This window comes from Solanum stenotomum, chromosome 11 (genome assembly GCF_019186545.1).
Source record: "Solanum stenotomum isolate F172 chromosome 11, ASM1918654v1, whole genome shotgun sequence".
In the NCBI taxonomy this organism is placed as follows: Eukaryota; Viridiplantae; Streptophyta; class Magnoliopsida; order Solanales; family Solanaceae; genus Solanum; species Solanum stenotomum.
The window spans coordinates 35,583,608-35,596,593 of record NC_064292.1 but is presented as its reverse complement, the minus strand read 5'-3'; the positions used below and the strand labels follow the sequence as shown (position 1 = coordinate 35,596,593).

The window sequence follows — 12,986 nt, the reverse complement described above, 5'->3', positions numbered from 1 at the left end:
CCCCAAAAAAATTTAAGTTTGTTTTTAAAAAATATTTTCAATTTCAAAAATTATTTTCTACCCTATTAAAAATAAAAGATATTTCTCAAAAAAAAAAATCATTCATATATCAAACACTAAAATTTTTTTTCGGAAACTATTTTCTACTCACCAACTAAACATAAGAAAATAAGTCAAAAATCAACTTGTTTTCCAGGAAAACATTTTCTAGGAAATCATTTTCCTTCATACCAAACACACCCTTCAAGTGACGGTATTGCTTCTTTGCTCTTTTATCTATGGATCCTGATAAATGAAAGAATTGATTTTTCTCTTTTAGTTTGGGGAGCCAGTTTGATCAAGAAGTTTATCAGAACCACAAGCACCTCTACCTTTTCGAGCAGCCAAGATAATAATTATATCAGGTCCTTTTATTTTTCATTACTTTATGTTTTTATCCACTATAGGATTGTTTCTTCGGGTATACACTTGAGGGGCCTAAACATGTTTCCTTAGCAAATATTTGGTGCCTACACAAAATTTGTTGCACTTCCCTCAAGGTATTTTTCCAGGTTGATGTTGTTTCATCCTACATTGGAGCAAAGGATAAAATAGTCTTATTCATTCCAAAGATTTTACAATAACACATCCTTAATTTGAACAGGGTCTGGGAGGCAAGACAGAGTGAATGCTACTGAAAATGTAAACCAAACAGGTGCCAATTTGCTCTGTTCTGGAGGGGATTAAAAATGTTACTATTTTGGTAGAGGAATCCTAAGTTGACAGGTTAATGTTTTGTAACCAATTGGGTATGTAGTGGTAGGGCTTAATAGCTTTTGGGTGCATCTTTGTTGCCGCAAATACAATTATGAAATGTTGTACATAAGACGTATTGTTAATTTTTTAACTAAAATGGCACAGATATGATAATAGAATATGTGTACGTTAACCACTTTATTTGCATTCATTTTTAGTGCGGTGGTACTGGCACAGTTCCTTTATAAATTTTGATTCTTCTTCGTTGCTTTCTTTTCCTCATATATCGAATCCTCAGTTGGTAGATCCCTGTGCGCATCCAATTTGTGTGTTCCGCATGTAGTTTAATGACTACAAAAATGTGCAAGTAAAATTAATAATTGTTTTAAAATGTGCAACCCAAATTAAGATGGATAATTACAGTCATATAAATCTTTAAGTCTGCGAAAACACGTACCTGGACATCTCTTTTGTGGGATTAACTGTCCATTTTTTGGCACGCCGTATTCATCTGATTAATCTTGTTCGCTAGTGTCAAATTAAACATGGATGTATATCTATTCAAAAGTGTTGTGCCTAAAATGCATACAACAAGGCCTATCACTGAAACATTATTGACCCTAAAAGTTTGTCTTTAAAGACTATAATTATTACTAATGTAGGCGATATTTCAGTTGTTAGCACATAGGTATGAAATCTGCCTTTTTTGGGGTATTTTCTACAAGGTTCCTTATTTAAGAAACACAACTAAAATAGTCTTCTAGCAATGCCTACATTGTTGACTTGTAAAACTGATATGATATGAACTTTACGCTATGGTAGTGATTTTGAAAGGGAAATGCAAAAATAAGTTGAATACCAATAGATTCACAGAAGTTAGCATGATTAATCAACAATTCAATCATGCAAAAGTAGACATTCATTAAGTGATCATTTGCAGAAAATATTCAGTACAAGTGAGAAAAGTGCATTGTTTTTTTATGCAAAAGTACACATACATTAAGTGATCATTTTGGTAAGCATGAATGCTCATGATAGCGCGCAGATATGGCTCTTTGGAATTGAAATGTGACGGGCGCTGGCAGAATATCAACTGGGAAATAAGCCATATTTTCCATTTAATGATACGGTGTTAAATTGTACGTGAAAAGGCTACAATGTTATTGGGAGAATGTCAAAGCAAGTAAAAGTGTAAGTACGAAAGAGGTGGAGGTTGGAGGATGGCGAGTTGGTAGATTGCGTTTCTGTAGGGTAGGCCAAGATGCCAACCCATTAAATTTTGGTAAAAGGGTAAAATAGTAATTTAGTATTTTAAATTTGAGAGTTCATGCTTTTAAAGTAGTATTGATAGATAGATAAATGATCATAGACTACAATAGTATTTTCTTGCTTTTCTTTTGTGGCTATTTTTTTTCCTTAATGTTGTGATATATATAATCCTTCAAGAAAACTATCCTTTAAAGCATTATCTCCATTGAACATCTAAAGTATACATCGTTTTCAGCAATAAAATGATGCATAATATTTATGGACGGGCAAATTCTGCTCTAGGTTTCAGGTAATACGAGTTGCAAAAATAATTTATTCTAAATTTGAACTCCCTCTTTAGATTAGAAATATTCTTCCTTCCGATCTTATCTATCTCATCAATATATTTGTCATAAATTGGTTATCAACTGTTGATTCAATCCGTATTAATTTTTTCTCTAAACTATCATTCTACATTAGGTAATTTTTTGCTTTTCATCTATTAGATTTGAAAAATGAAAGGATTTAATGAAATTGTTGTTTGCATTATAAATTATATTTTTTATAAATTCTATGAGATAATAATCTATATATGTGATGGAAAATCATTGTTATTAATATCGTTTGGCTCTACTCCTCTCCCCAAACTCGCTTTGAAAAGGGAAAAAAGAAAGAGAAAAATTACAAGGAAATGAAAGATTTTACATATGTGTAGATGTAGTTATTTTTCTTCTATTATCTCTACCTTTATTTCTTCTACGTTATTTAATTTGCAGGTGTTTTTAAGTGGTATATACGTTCTTAGCCCCGTGGACCTAATCCCAGAAGGTAATGGTTGAATATTCTCTCTGAAAATCTCTATCATATTGTCCAGTTTATGACTACTCTTCTTCTCTTTTTGCAGTTTGGGTATAATAGGTTTACTAGATGGTCTGATTATCATGTTCATCTGTTTCCTTCATGTTTGTGCTCTATATAGATAAGTTCTTATGTTTCGGCATGGAGGTTCTTAAATGTTTGCATCACATGACAATTGCAAAAAATGAAAAAGAGATGACAAACATTTTCTTGCTTCGTAAATCAGTGTTCAATGGCTGTTTGCTGGAAAATCAGTACTTTTACGTGATTTAGTTTAGTGTACTTGTACAATTGCTAATATAGCTCAGTGTATAGTTACAGTCGATGACACGGTATAATACTTGGAGCATTGTATTTCTTTCATTAAAGGAGATATTTCAATCAAAAATGAGCTACTGTTTACGCCCCAAAATTAGAAGCTACAGACGATTAAATCCGATCTTTACCGTTGAAATGAAAGAGCCAGATTCTGAAAACTCTCAGTTCAAATTTGAGCACGATCCAACGGTTAACGAAGCGGAAAACTCTTTTCGAAGCGGACTGCCTGAACAGAAAATTTCCTGAAGCAAAAACAGGATTTTTCTCTCTCAATCTCTTAAGTGGCTCTCTTAATTTTCCTCTCTTGTGTTTCTGAAAATAAGATCTAAATAAGTCTTATATATGCCACAAAATATTGGACTCATGGGCTAAAGTGGGCTGGTCCAAATAAGACTTTTATTTATGAGCAACATATAACAAACATAAAAATCATATTTGTATAATTGCACTCCATATCAAATTTTATGTATTCTATAGAGCTTTTGATTTGTATAATTCGCTAGATACATCCAATTTTATACAAACTGTTCAGTTTTGTATAAATTCATTTATACATTGTAATTTGTATAATAAAATCTGCATTTGTATAATTATAAGTGTATAGGACGAAAATATATGTATTTGTATTTGTATCTACACTTTTCTCTCGCTTTATACAAACACAAATGCATTTTATACATTCTATACCGAAATGTATAAAATGGGTAATTGTATACCGAATCAGATGGTAAAAAAATGAGATGTTTATTGAGAATTACAAATAAAATAAACTATAAATATAACATTTAATTTGAATTAATAGTTTGCTATTTCATATAATTTTCCTTTTATTTATCCACATAAGAAGAGAAAAGAGATCTTAAACCCAACGATTTATTCACTTGTGACTAAAGGCAAATCAGTTAAAGTAAAGAAATTTCATGAAGAAGTAACTCAACACTCCTCCATGACCACCATTCTTATATATCTTTTTTCGCATAATTTTAGGCTTTTCTTCTAATTTTTTTCTGCTCAATAACTAATTATAAAAGAAATCAAATAGTAATCTACATTTATTTTCATTTAAGACGATAGAAAAAGAAAAACCTTGAAGACCTTAATTTTTCTCCACAAATACCTCTTCTTCTCTTTATTTATTAATCAACTCTTCACCTTCTACTATAATTCTCCAATGAGTTATAATTATTATTATTATTATTAATTAAAAGTTGATTAATAAATAGAGAGAACTCGTTGGAGAATTTTTTAGATTTATTATGACATCTTCTGTGGCTCTCTTTATTTATTTCAGATATATTTGAATCATTTTTCTCCTAAGTAAAATGAACCTTACTCAATAGTCAGATTTTGATTAATGATGAAATATTGGAGAACCACATAAATGGAAAAGCCGAATTAATGATGAAATAGTCAGATTTTTTTCATTGTGTACATTGAATCATATTCTTAAATATGATAATAAAATTAAAAAAATAGTAGGTTTGATGGCCGGTAGGTAAATAGTTTTTTTAAAAAAATATTTAGACAAATTAGTTGCTTCTCTTCTTCAACTAGACATGGTTATCCGTGGATGATAACTTTCACAAATATTGGTTGGGCGACAATTAATAAAAAGTTGGTAATATACACACACATATGTTTTTGAACATTTACATTTGTGATTGCACCAAGTATGTGATTATCCTATTTAAATTGCAAATACGACCCCAACATTTTTAAATAACTGTAATGATCCTGTTGATCATTTTTGTTGTTTTTGTAAAATTTACCGTGTTGCCCTCTCGATATGAACCTTGAGTCTTCTATGATTGAGTTTTGAAAGTTGGTTTTGGAATTTGAGTTAAAAGTTGATAAATTGCTAAGTTTGTACTTTAGAAAGGCTAAGTAGTTTAAAAGTTGTTTTGGAGCCTCTTGGAGTTTCGAGTATCGGATTGAAATTCAGTCGATTCCATCAATCCCGAAATATGGAATTCGGGCTGTGAGAGTTGTCGATTTCAGATTTAGAGTTTTCTTAAGGATTTGAGATTTCAAGTTGTGAATTTTTTGAAATTTAGCTTTTGGGTTGAATTTGGTCAGCATTCGGGGTTCAAATGCTCAAATTAGAATTTCTAAGAGTTCTGTTGGATTCGAGGGAGGGGGGGACTTTTTGTTTTAGCCTTTTTAGGCGTTGAGTTATTTCTTGTGGTTTTAGCGAATGTCGGATCAAGGAGCCTTCACATTCGTAATTTGATGGTTCCATTGAATTTGGAACATCGAGTATAATTGATTTACATATGTGGTTTGTGTTTACGGGGTTCTGAACGAATCTTAAGGATTATTTTAATGTTTTGAGTCTTCGCTATGTTTTCTGGTGTTCCAAGCCTCGCTTTTGCGAAGTTCATGTCGCTTAAGCGACCTCCACTTAAGCGAAAGACCTGTCTCTTAAGAGACCATCGCTTCAGAGAAACCCGAGCTTTTAGTAGCGAACCCCTGGTCGCTTTTTTGATACTTGGGAGGGTTTTGACCTGCCATTTTTGGGGTTTAAGCACCAACTAGCCATTTTTGAGCTTATGGAATCCTTGGTGGAGATTTCGGAAAGGTTTTCTTGTGCTAAATAATTTGGGTAAGCTTCTATGACCCTAAACCTTCATTTTCTTCTGATTATTTATGGGTTTTAACATCAAAATATGAGATTTTGATTGGTGAATGATGAGGATTATCAAGAACTCAAGTTCTTAACTAGAGTGGAGATTTTGAACTATTTTTAATCCTTTTTTGAAATGATGATTCTTCCCTATGAGTTCCTAAAGCCTTGATGAATGTTTTCAAGTATTTCATTTTGAATTCAAACCTTATTTTTGGAATTGAGTTTTGTGTTGATTGACCCACTTTTCAAGAGAATTGATGTGGGTATTGTTGTTTTCGGAAAGTGATTGTGAATACTTGCTCGTTTATAGATTGAGTGGCTTTGGAAGTGATTCGGAAGGGGAAGACTCAACTCTTGAAGTGATTATTCATTGATTAAAGGAAAATGATCTCTTAAATCTTGTATTCTAGTAAATTTAGTGTACTTCCTTTGTTGCTTCTGTATTGGAAGTAATGGGTATGAGGTTAAGGGTTTAACTGTCTATTTGATACATCTAAATGAATAAAAAGGAGCTGGAATGAAAAAGATTATGTGATGAACATAATGATGTGAATTGCTTGATTGATGAAATGCATGAAAGCATAAATGTGGACTTGAATTGTATGATTTGTTATCTATTCTGTGTAGTATGATATTTCTTGTGTGCATTGATCGTTGAACACCGTAATGAGAGATGTGATGATTTATGATGCCGAGGTCTTTGTTGGTAAGTGTTGTGATCTCGAGGTCATTTTCGGCATGAATTTATAAATTTGACGGGAAATGATTTCGACTACTGATATGATATAAAGCCGATGGGAAATGGTTTCGGCTAGTGATTTGATATAAAGTCGATGGGAAACGGTTTCGGCTAGTGATATTCTGCCGATGAGAAATAGTTATGGCAAGAGATTTATTATTGTCAGTTGATGCATTTGATGTTTATGCGTGACTTGCTTGTTACTTGAGATTGATGAACTTGTTGTGTGTGACTGAAATACTTGACTTACTTGATTCGTTTGATTATTGATTGTGACTGTTGAAATGTTGATATTTGGCCTTTTGAGCCGTGTATTGTAGAATTGCTAGGTTGAGCTGATTTCTACGCAGGTTGTAGTTTGAGGAGGTTTGGTTGTAGTGTAAGGGATACTCAATTTCTATCTGGATGCCTTGTTTATTAGATTGCTAGCTGAGTACCGTGTTGTTGGTACTAACTCTTTGCTTCTACACTTGTGTAGGTTTCGAGCCCAGTGTAGCGTAACCGTCCTTCTTCTCTTACTTTTCGAGGCTTGTCAAAGGACTATCGAGAGGTAGCTACTTGCCATCCCAACGAACCCTCTTTTCCTTTTATTTAAGCTTTAGTCTATTTGAGAATCAAAGAGTGAGACTTGTACTTATTTCTTAATCCCGTACTTTATGTATTTAGTGGCTTTGTACACGTGACTACCAGATTTTGAGGATTTTAATAGAAAAAAAAAGTTTTTTCGCTTAACTATTTTCTACATTTCTTTCGTTTCATTAGGTTGAGGTTGCCTTGTCTTGGTTAGAATAAATAAGTGTCATCACATCTATTTATTTGGCCCATGACAATAACAATAATAATAATTCTTGACATTAGATATGATTGACTATTAGTATCTGGCATATAGCTACAAATATTGCAATTCAAGAATTCCTTTTTCCTAAAGTAATCAAAAAAGGAATTATGACATTAATGAATTTTTTGAAATTAATTATTACTCTTTTAGGGTACATTCTTTTTAGTATATCCTATAGCCTAATTTACTTGAATCATTTATTGTTACCCTCATCTCTCTCCTTCTTCTCCAACCCCTCATCTCCCTCCTCCTTCAACCCCTCATTTTTCTCCAATGAGATGGCTTCTTAGATGAACAAAACAACAAATAGCAACCACCCAAATTCTCATTTTTTTCGTTTTCACCTACACACACCACCACCAAATAGATCAAACAACATCAAACAACACAATATCCAAATCAAAAAATACCATTTTTCATAGGTGCAGACTTCATCGTTCTCATATTAAATTTTAGTAAAGATTTTATTATAATATTCTATTGCTAGAGGTTTTAATCTTGTTATTTCTTTAATATTATTTATGATGTACTCTAGATATAACATATCTTGGGTTCTTAGGTACATATATAAATTATTTTCCATTAATTGTTCTAGCAGTTTTATATTTTCCATAGCTTCCGTCCAATATTGTAAATATTTGTAGTTAATTTTAATCTGAATCTATTTCTAAGTCATATAATTCTATTCTCTCGAGGTCTAGATTATGTAGGTCTATTTCATACCATTGTTGGTGTAGTATATCTTCTGATTCGTCATCATTAAATATTTTTTCCCATATGATTCTTCTTAATTCAATTATCTCTATACCTTTAAGTATATATAAGATTAAAGTTTCATAATTTTTTATTATTTTATCATGCATGTATGTAGTCATGTCGTTGTTATGCAGGTTTTTTATTTTCAATTATTCCTTCCTATCATATTCATAATTGATTAACTTCATATTAGATCATTATGAACTAGATTATCTGTTTATCATGTTCTCCTATCACTACTAGCATCGTACTTTATCGGATACTTCCTTCTTATCAGTGCCTCAACTTTGTTTACTCCCCTAAATGACTTTCCTTGCCTACCGGTTTCAACATTAGGATGACATAGTATAGAAGTTTTCTCCCTGTTTCCAGTGTGCTAATAAACTAGATATCATGATTCAAATAATTCTAATACATAATAACTAACATAAATTTATTCAATCATATATATGGTATTCAGGAATATATGAAATTAGTTCTGCATATTTGTTGAACAATATACCTTTGCCTCTTGCTTATCCATGATATCTGAAGGTTGTTCCGTTATCTATTAAGTATGAATATCTTAAGTATTTGAGAGTGTTTTTTATGAAAGCTTGCTTTGTTTATTGAAGGCTTGCCTCTTATGTTACATGTACATTCCTTCGTATAGATAATTCTAATCCTATATTATTCTCTATAATAATGCGTCTACTGTACTCTTTACGACTTTTTACATGTCTATTGTACACTTTACGACTTTTTTACATACTATTCTTTACATTAATGTGACTATTGCACACTTTAAGACTTTCTTTACATGCACATATGTTTTTGTGTTTTTGTCTTCTTCTTCTTATCTTCTTTGTCTTCTTCTCTTTATCTTATCTCTTTGTCTTCTCCTTTATCTACTCCACGACTTTCTTTGCACATTTTACTTCATGTGTCTATCTTCTTTTTATCTTTTTGTCTTCTTCTTCTTGTCTTCTTCTTCTTATCTTCTTCCGTCTTTATCTTATTTGATCATTCCAGCTGGACATTGGAAATTACATTATCTTCTCCATTACATTTTGAACATATATGGTCAGGATATTTATGTACAATTAGCTTACAATATCTGGTTAACAGTTCTGACGAAATAAATCCTGTCTTTAATGCTCTTGTTGTAGGTTTTTCTTTTCATTTTAATAATGATAAAATCTATTTCTGGACTTCATCCATATCTGATTTCCTTAGTTCCCTTGAGTTGGCATAATCATTAATTGGTCTCTGGAATAATAGCTCCATATAGCATTGCCATTCAAATAATTGTTGGCTAATTCTTGTATTATAGTTGATATACCAATTATTCTTTTATTGGCATAAAAACTGGGTATCTCAATTTTTGATATTTCTGGTTGTTCTCCGCTATCTTCAGGTATTATCATATCTTTGGTCAGGCCTATCTTTACAACTTGAATCGGAGGTTTTATCTCCTCATGTAGTATTTATGTTGTTGTCGTATAGAATTTTATATAAAATAAATTCCCTTTGGTTACTCTTTTGTATATAATAAATGCTTTGTATAATTCTGATATACCGCTTAATTCTTCTCCATCGTAGGTATATGCAGTACTTATTAATCCATAATTATAACATGTTTTAACTAAATTAGCATTGGTTTTCGGCTGTGCAATTAGCTTGTTGTATCCTTGTAATTTCTGAGTTGTATAGTCTTGGTTTGGATCTTTTGTAGTGGTAGATCTGGGATTGAGGTTTAGGTAACTCTGTATTTTGTATATATTTTCGATGTCCTTGTGATGTGGTTATATACCTTTTCTCATGTTGTAGGCTATCTGCATACGTTGAAGTCTGTGGTTCTATGGTTAATGGGTTTTTTGTTTTTTGTGTAAATGGTTTTTCAAATAACTGATTTAACTTTGCATTCCATTGTTTTTAAATAACTGGCTTCTTTGTACCTGCAGCTGTATTTAAACATTCATTATGGGTTTTAAGGTGTTTCCCAACGTCACCTCTTAGCTCTGGATTCTTAAAGTCTTCCGATCGACTTAGCTCCGCATTTTTATAGTCATGCTACTTACTTGTACTAGCTTTAGACTTCATATTATCTTTATTAGTCTTTTGCTTTTGTATCTCATTGTTCATACTGTCCACTTTGATACAAAGTGTAGTAATGGCTTTGAGTATCTCTTCGATTGTATTTTCTTTCTCAGTTTGAGTAGCTTTGTCTTGATAAGTAATCTGCAATAATATTCTTGTCAGTTTTTATTACTTCAATAGTGAATGTAAAATTTAATATATTTAATACCAATCTTCTCATTTCTTTTGTAGTTACTGAATTCTGTATTTTTCTTGTTAGCCACCATTTTACTTGTGTGTTATCTGTCCTTATAATAAATTTGTTATATACAATATATGGTTCAAATGATAGTAAACATTTATACACTGAATATAATTCTTTCCTATTTATTTCCCATCTTATTTCTGTATTAGTAAATGTTCCTTAATAATATCTACAATGGTGTTCTATTTTTTCTTTATCATACCTGTATTTTAAGACTCCTCCATAACTTTTTTCACTGGCATCTGATTCTACTATATAAGTAATTTTTTTTGTTGTCATCCGGAAAATATAGTTTACGTAGGTTCTTATATAATAGTTTTATTTTTGTATTTGTGCTTGGTCTTTTTTATTAAACTGGTATTCTATATCTTTCTTTAAGTTTTGTTGTAATGGTTTTAGATTCTCTGCTAATTTTGGTATGTATTCTCTTACTTGATTCACTAGTCCTAGAAATGATTGTAATTTCTTTTTTGTATCTAGTTGTTCATTTGAGTTAATTATTTTTTGTACTATATGTGCTTACATTTTTATTCCATTTTTATCTATTTGTATTCCTAAGAATTCTATTTGCTTTTTCATTCTGTCTGCTTTTTTTTTACTTAGGCTTATGCCTGAATATTTTATGATATGTATAAATTTTTCTAATAACCTTATATGTTCATCCTGTGTTTTGGAATATAGTAATATCTCATCAATATATACTATACAATTTTCTAGTTGTTTAAAATAGTTATCCATAAAGTGTTGATATCTACCTGGGACATTTTTATATCCAAATGGTAATACATTTCATTCATAAAATCTTTGTGATACTGTAAATGCTGTAAGTTTTTTAGATTCTTCTTCTAACTTTAAGTGGTAAAATCCTGATTTGCAGTCAAATTTATTAAAGTAATTATATCCTTGTATTTGTCTTATCTTTAATATTTTATTTGGTATTGGGTAATTATAAGTTTTAGTTTTTGCATTTAAATTTCTATAATCAATAACCATTCTACTTTTTCCTCTTTTTTGTTCACTATGTTTATTTACTATAAATGATGGGCTTGTATGTTTACTATTAGTTTCTTGTATGTATCCTTTTTCTAATAATTCATTTATATGAATCTTAAAATCTGTTAAATCATTAAAATTATATTTTGATGGTTTTTGGGTTATTATGCTATTATTATTAATTAGCTCAATTTTTACTTTTGTTTTATGTTCTTCCCATCCTTTTAATGGATCTTCACTATATAATAATTCTAACTTATCTTGGATTATTTTTACTTTATCTATTGAGAATATAATTAATTCTATTTTAGGGTCTTCTTCTTTTATATTTTCTAATTTTTGTGTAATTTTCTCACTACCTTTTATCCACTCTGTTGTTTTCCATTTTTTATTATTCACTCTTTTTGCTCCTATTTTTTGTTTACATGGTGTTGTGAACCACCAGTGTGTTTTTGTTACTATATGTGGGTATAATTTTTCTAAAAGTGGTATTCCTAATAGCATATCTTTTGTTGTAAGTTCGAAGTTATACATTTCTTCTATAGTTAATATCTTATCCCATATTTGTATTTTTATGTTTTTTGCCTTATATGTAATCATGTTTCCTTCATTATTAATTCCTGTTACTACTATCAGTGTTTTTAACTTTTCCCATTTATCTTCTGGTAAACAATTGTATTTACATATATTGGCTTCTGCTCCTGTATCTATCATTGGCGTATAATATCTGTTGTAATATCCTTTTATTATTATCTTTGCAAGTATTTATATTTTCATGTTTTTATCATAAGAAAGTTCTTTTTATTATTATCTTCTTATTATTATAATTTATTGTTAACTGTTTGTCTTCTAGATTATATGGTTTTACTTGTTCTAACCATTTTATTCCTAAAGTGATATTTTTATCTCCTTGATATATTTTAAACTTTATTACTATTTGTACTACTCCAATGATTATTTCCTTTTCTGTAGTTTCTTCGATGTTTATTAATGCCTTTGGTAGTTTAGGGCATAATTGTTCAGTAGTTATTATTTCATCTTCTGTTATTAATTCTCTTTTAATATAGTTTTCTTCTTGTCCTGTATTTATTAATATTAGATATTTTTGTTGTTCCATTACTCCCATTATGTAGTAATGATATGGTTTTATTTCTTCTTCTATTGATTTTTGTGGGGTTTTATCTATTCTTCTTGAGGTATTCATTTTTAATGATATCTGGGGTATTTCATAGTTTATTCTTTTTTATGTGCTTAATCTTCCTTTTACTATTTCTAAATCTTCTTCAATATCAATCTCATTATAACTATAATCATTATTATCTATGACTGTAACTATTCTTTCAAAAGAATTTTCTATTTTTATGTTATTTATTTTATTTTTTGCTGTTATTTTATGTTTTGTTGTTAAAACATATAAGTTTTTACATCTAGCTGTAAATATTTTACTTCATGGGGCTAGTTCTATCCCTAACATTTTCCAATATAAAACTAGTGATTTATATATGTTTCTGTCATTTATTGCTACTGAGTAGTTAGCACTTATTATAAATTT

General features: G+C 30.2%; 1 protein-coding gene across 2 annotated transcripts in view; it reads left to right on the top strand.

The window, feature by feature from the left end:
• LOC125845265 (uncharacterized) overlaps positions 1-3,039 on the top strand; it is a 262,691-nt gene extending 259,652 nt beyond the window's left edge. The window contains exon 6 of one of the 2 annotated variants that reach the window (XM_049524740.1): positions 3,002-3,039. Coding sequence is in view for 1 of the 2 variants with exons in the window: in XM_049524741.1 (XP_049380698.1) it covers positions 2,760-2,822 (63 nt within the window). In the remaining variant the exon portion in view is untranslated. Of the gene's footprint in view, positions 1-2,759; positions 2,885-3,001 lie in introns of those variants that run through there. The other variant, XM_049524741.1, reaches the window with a different exon arrangement.
• The last annotated feature ends 9,947 nt before the right edge of the window (positions 3,040-12,986 follow it).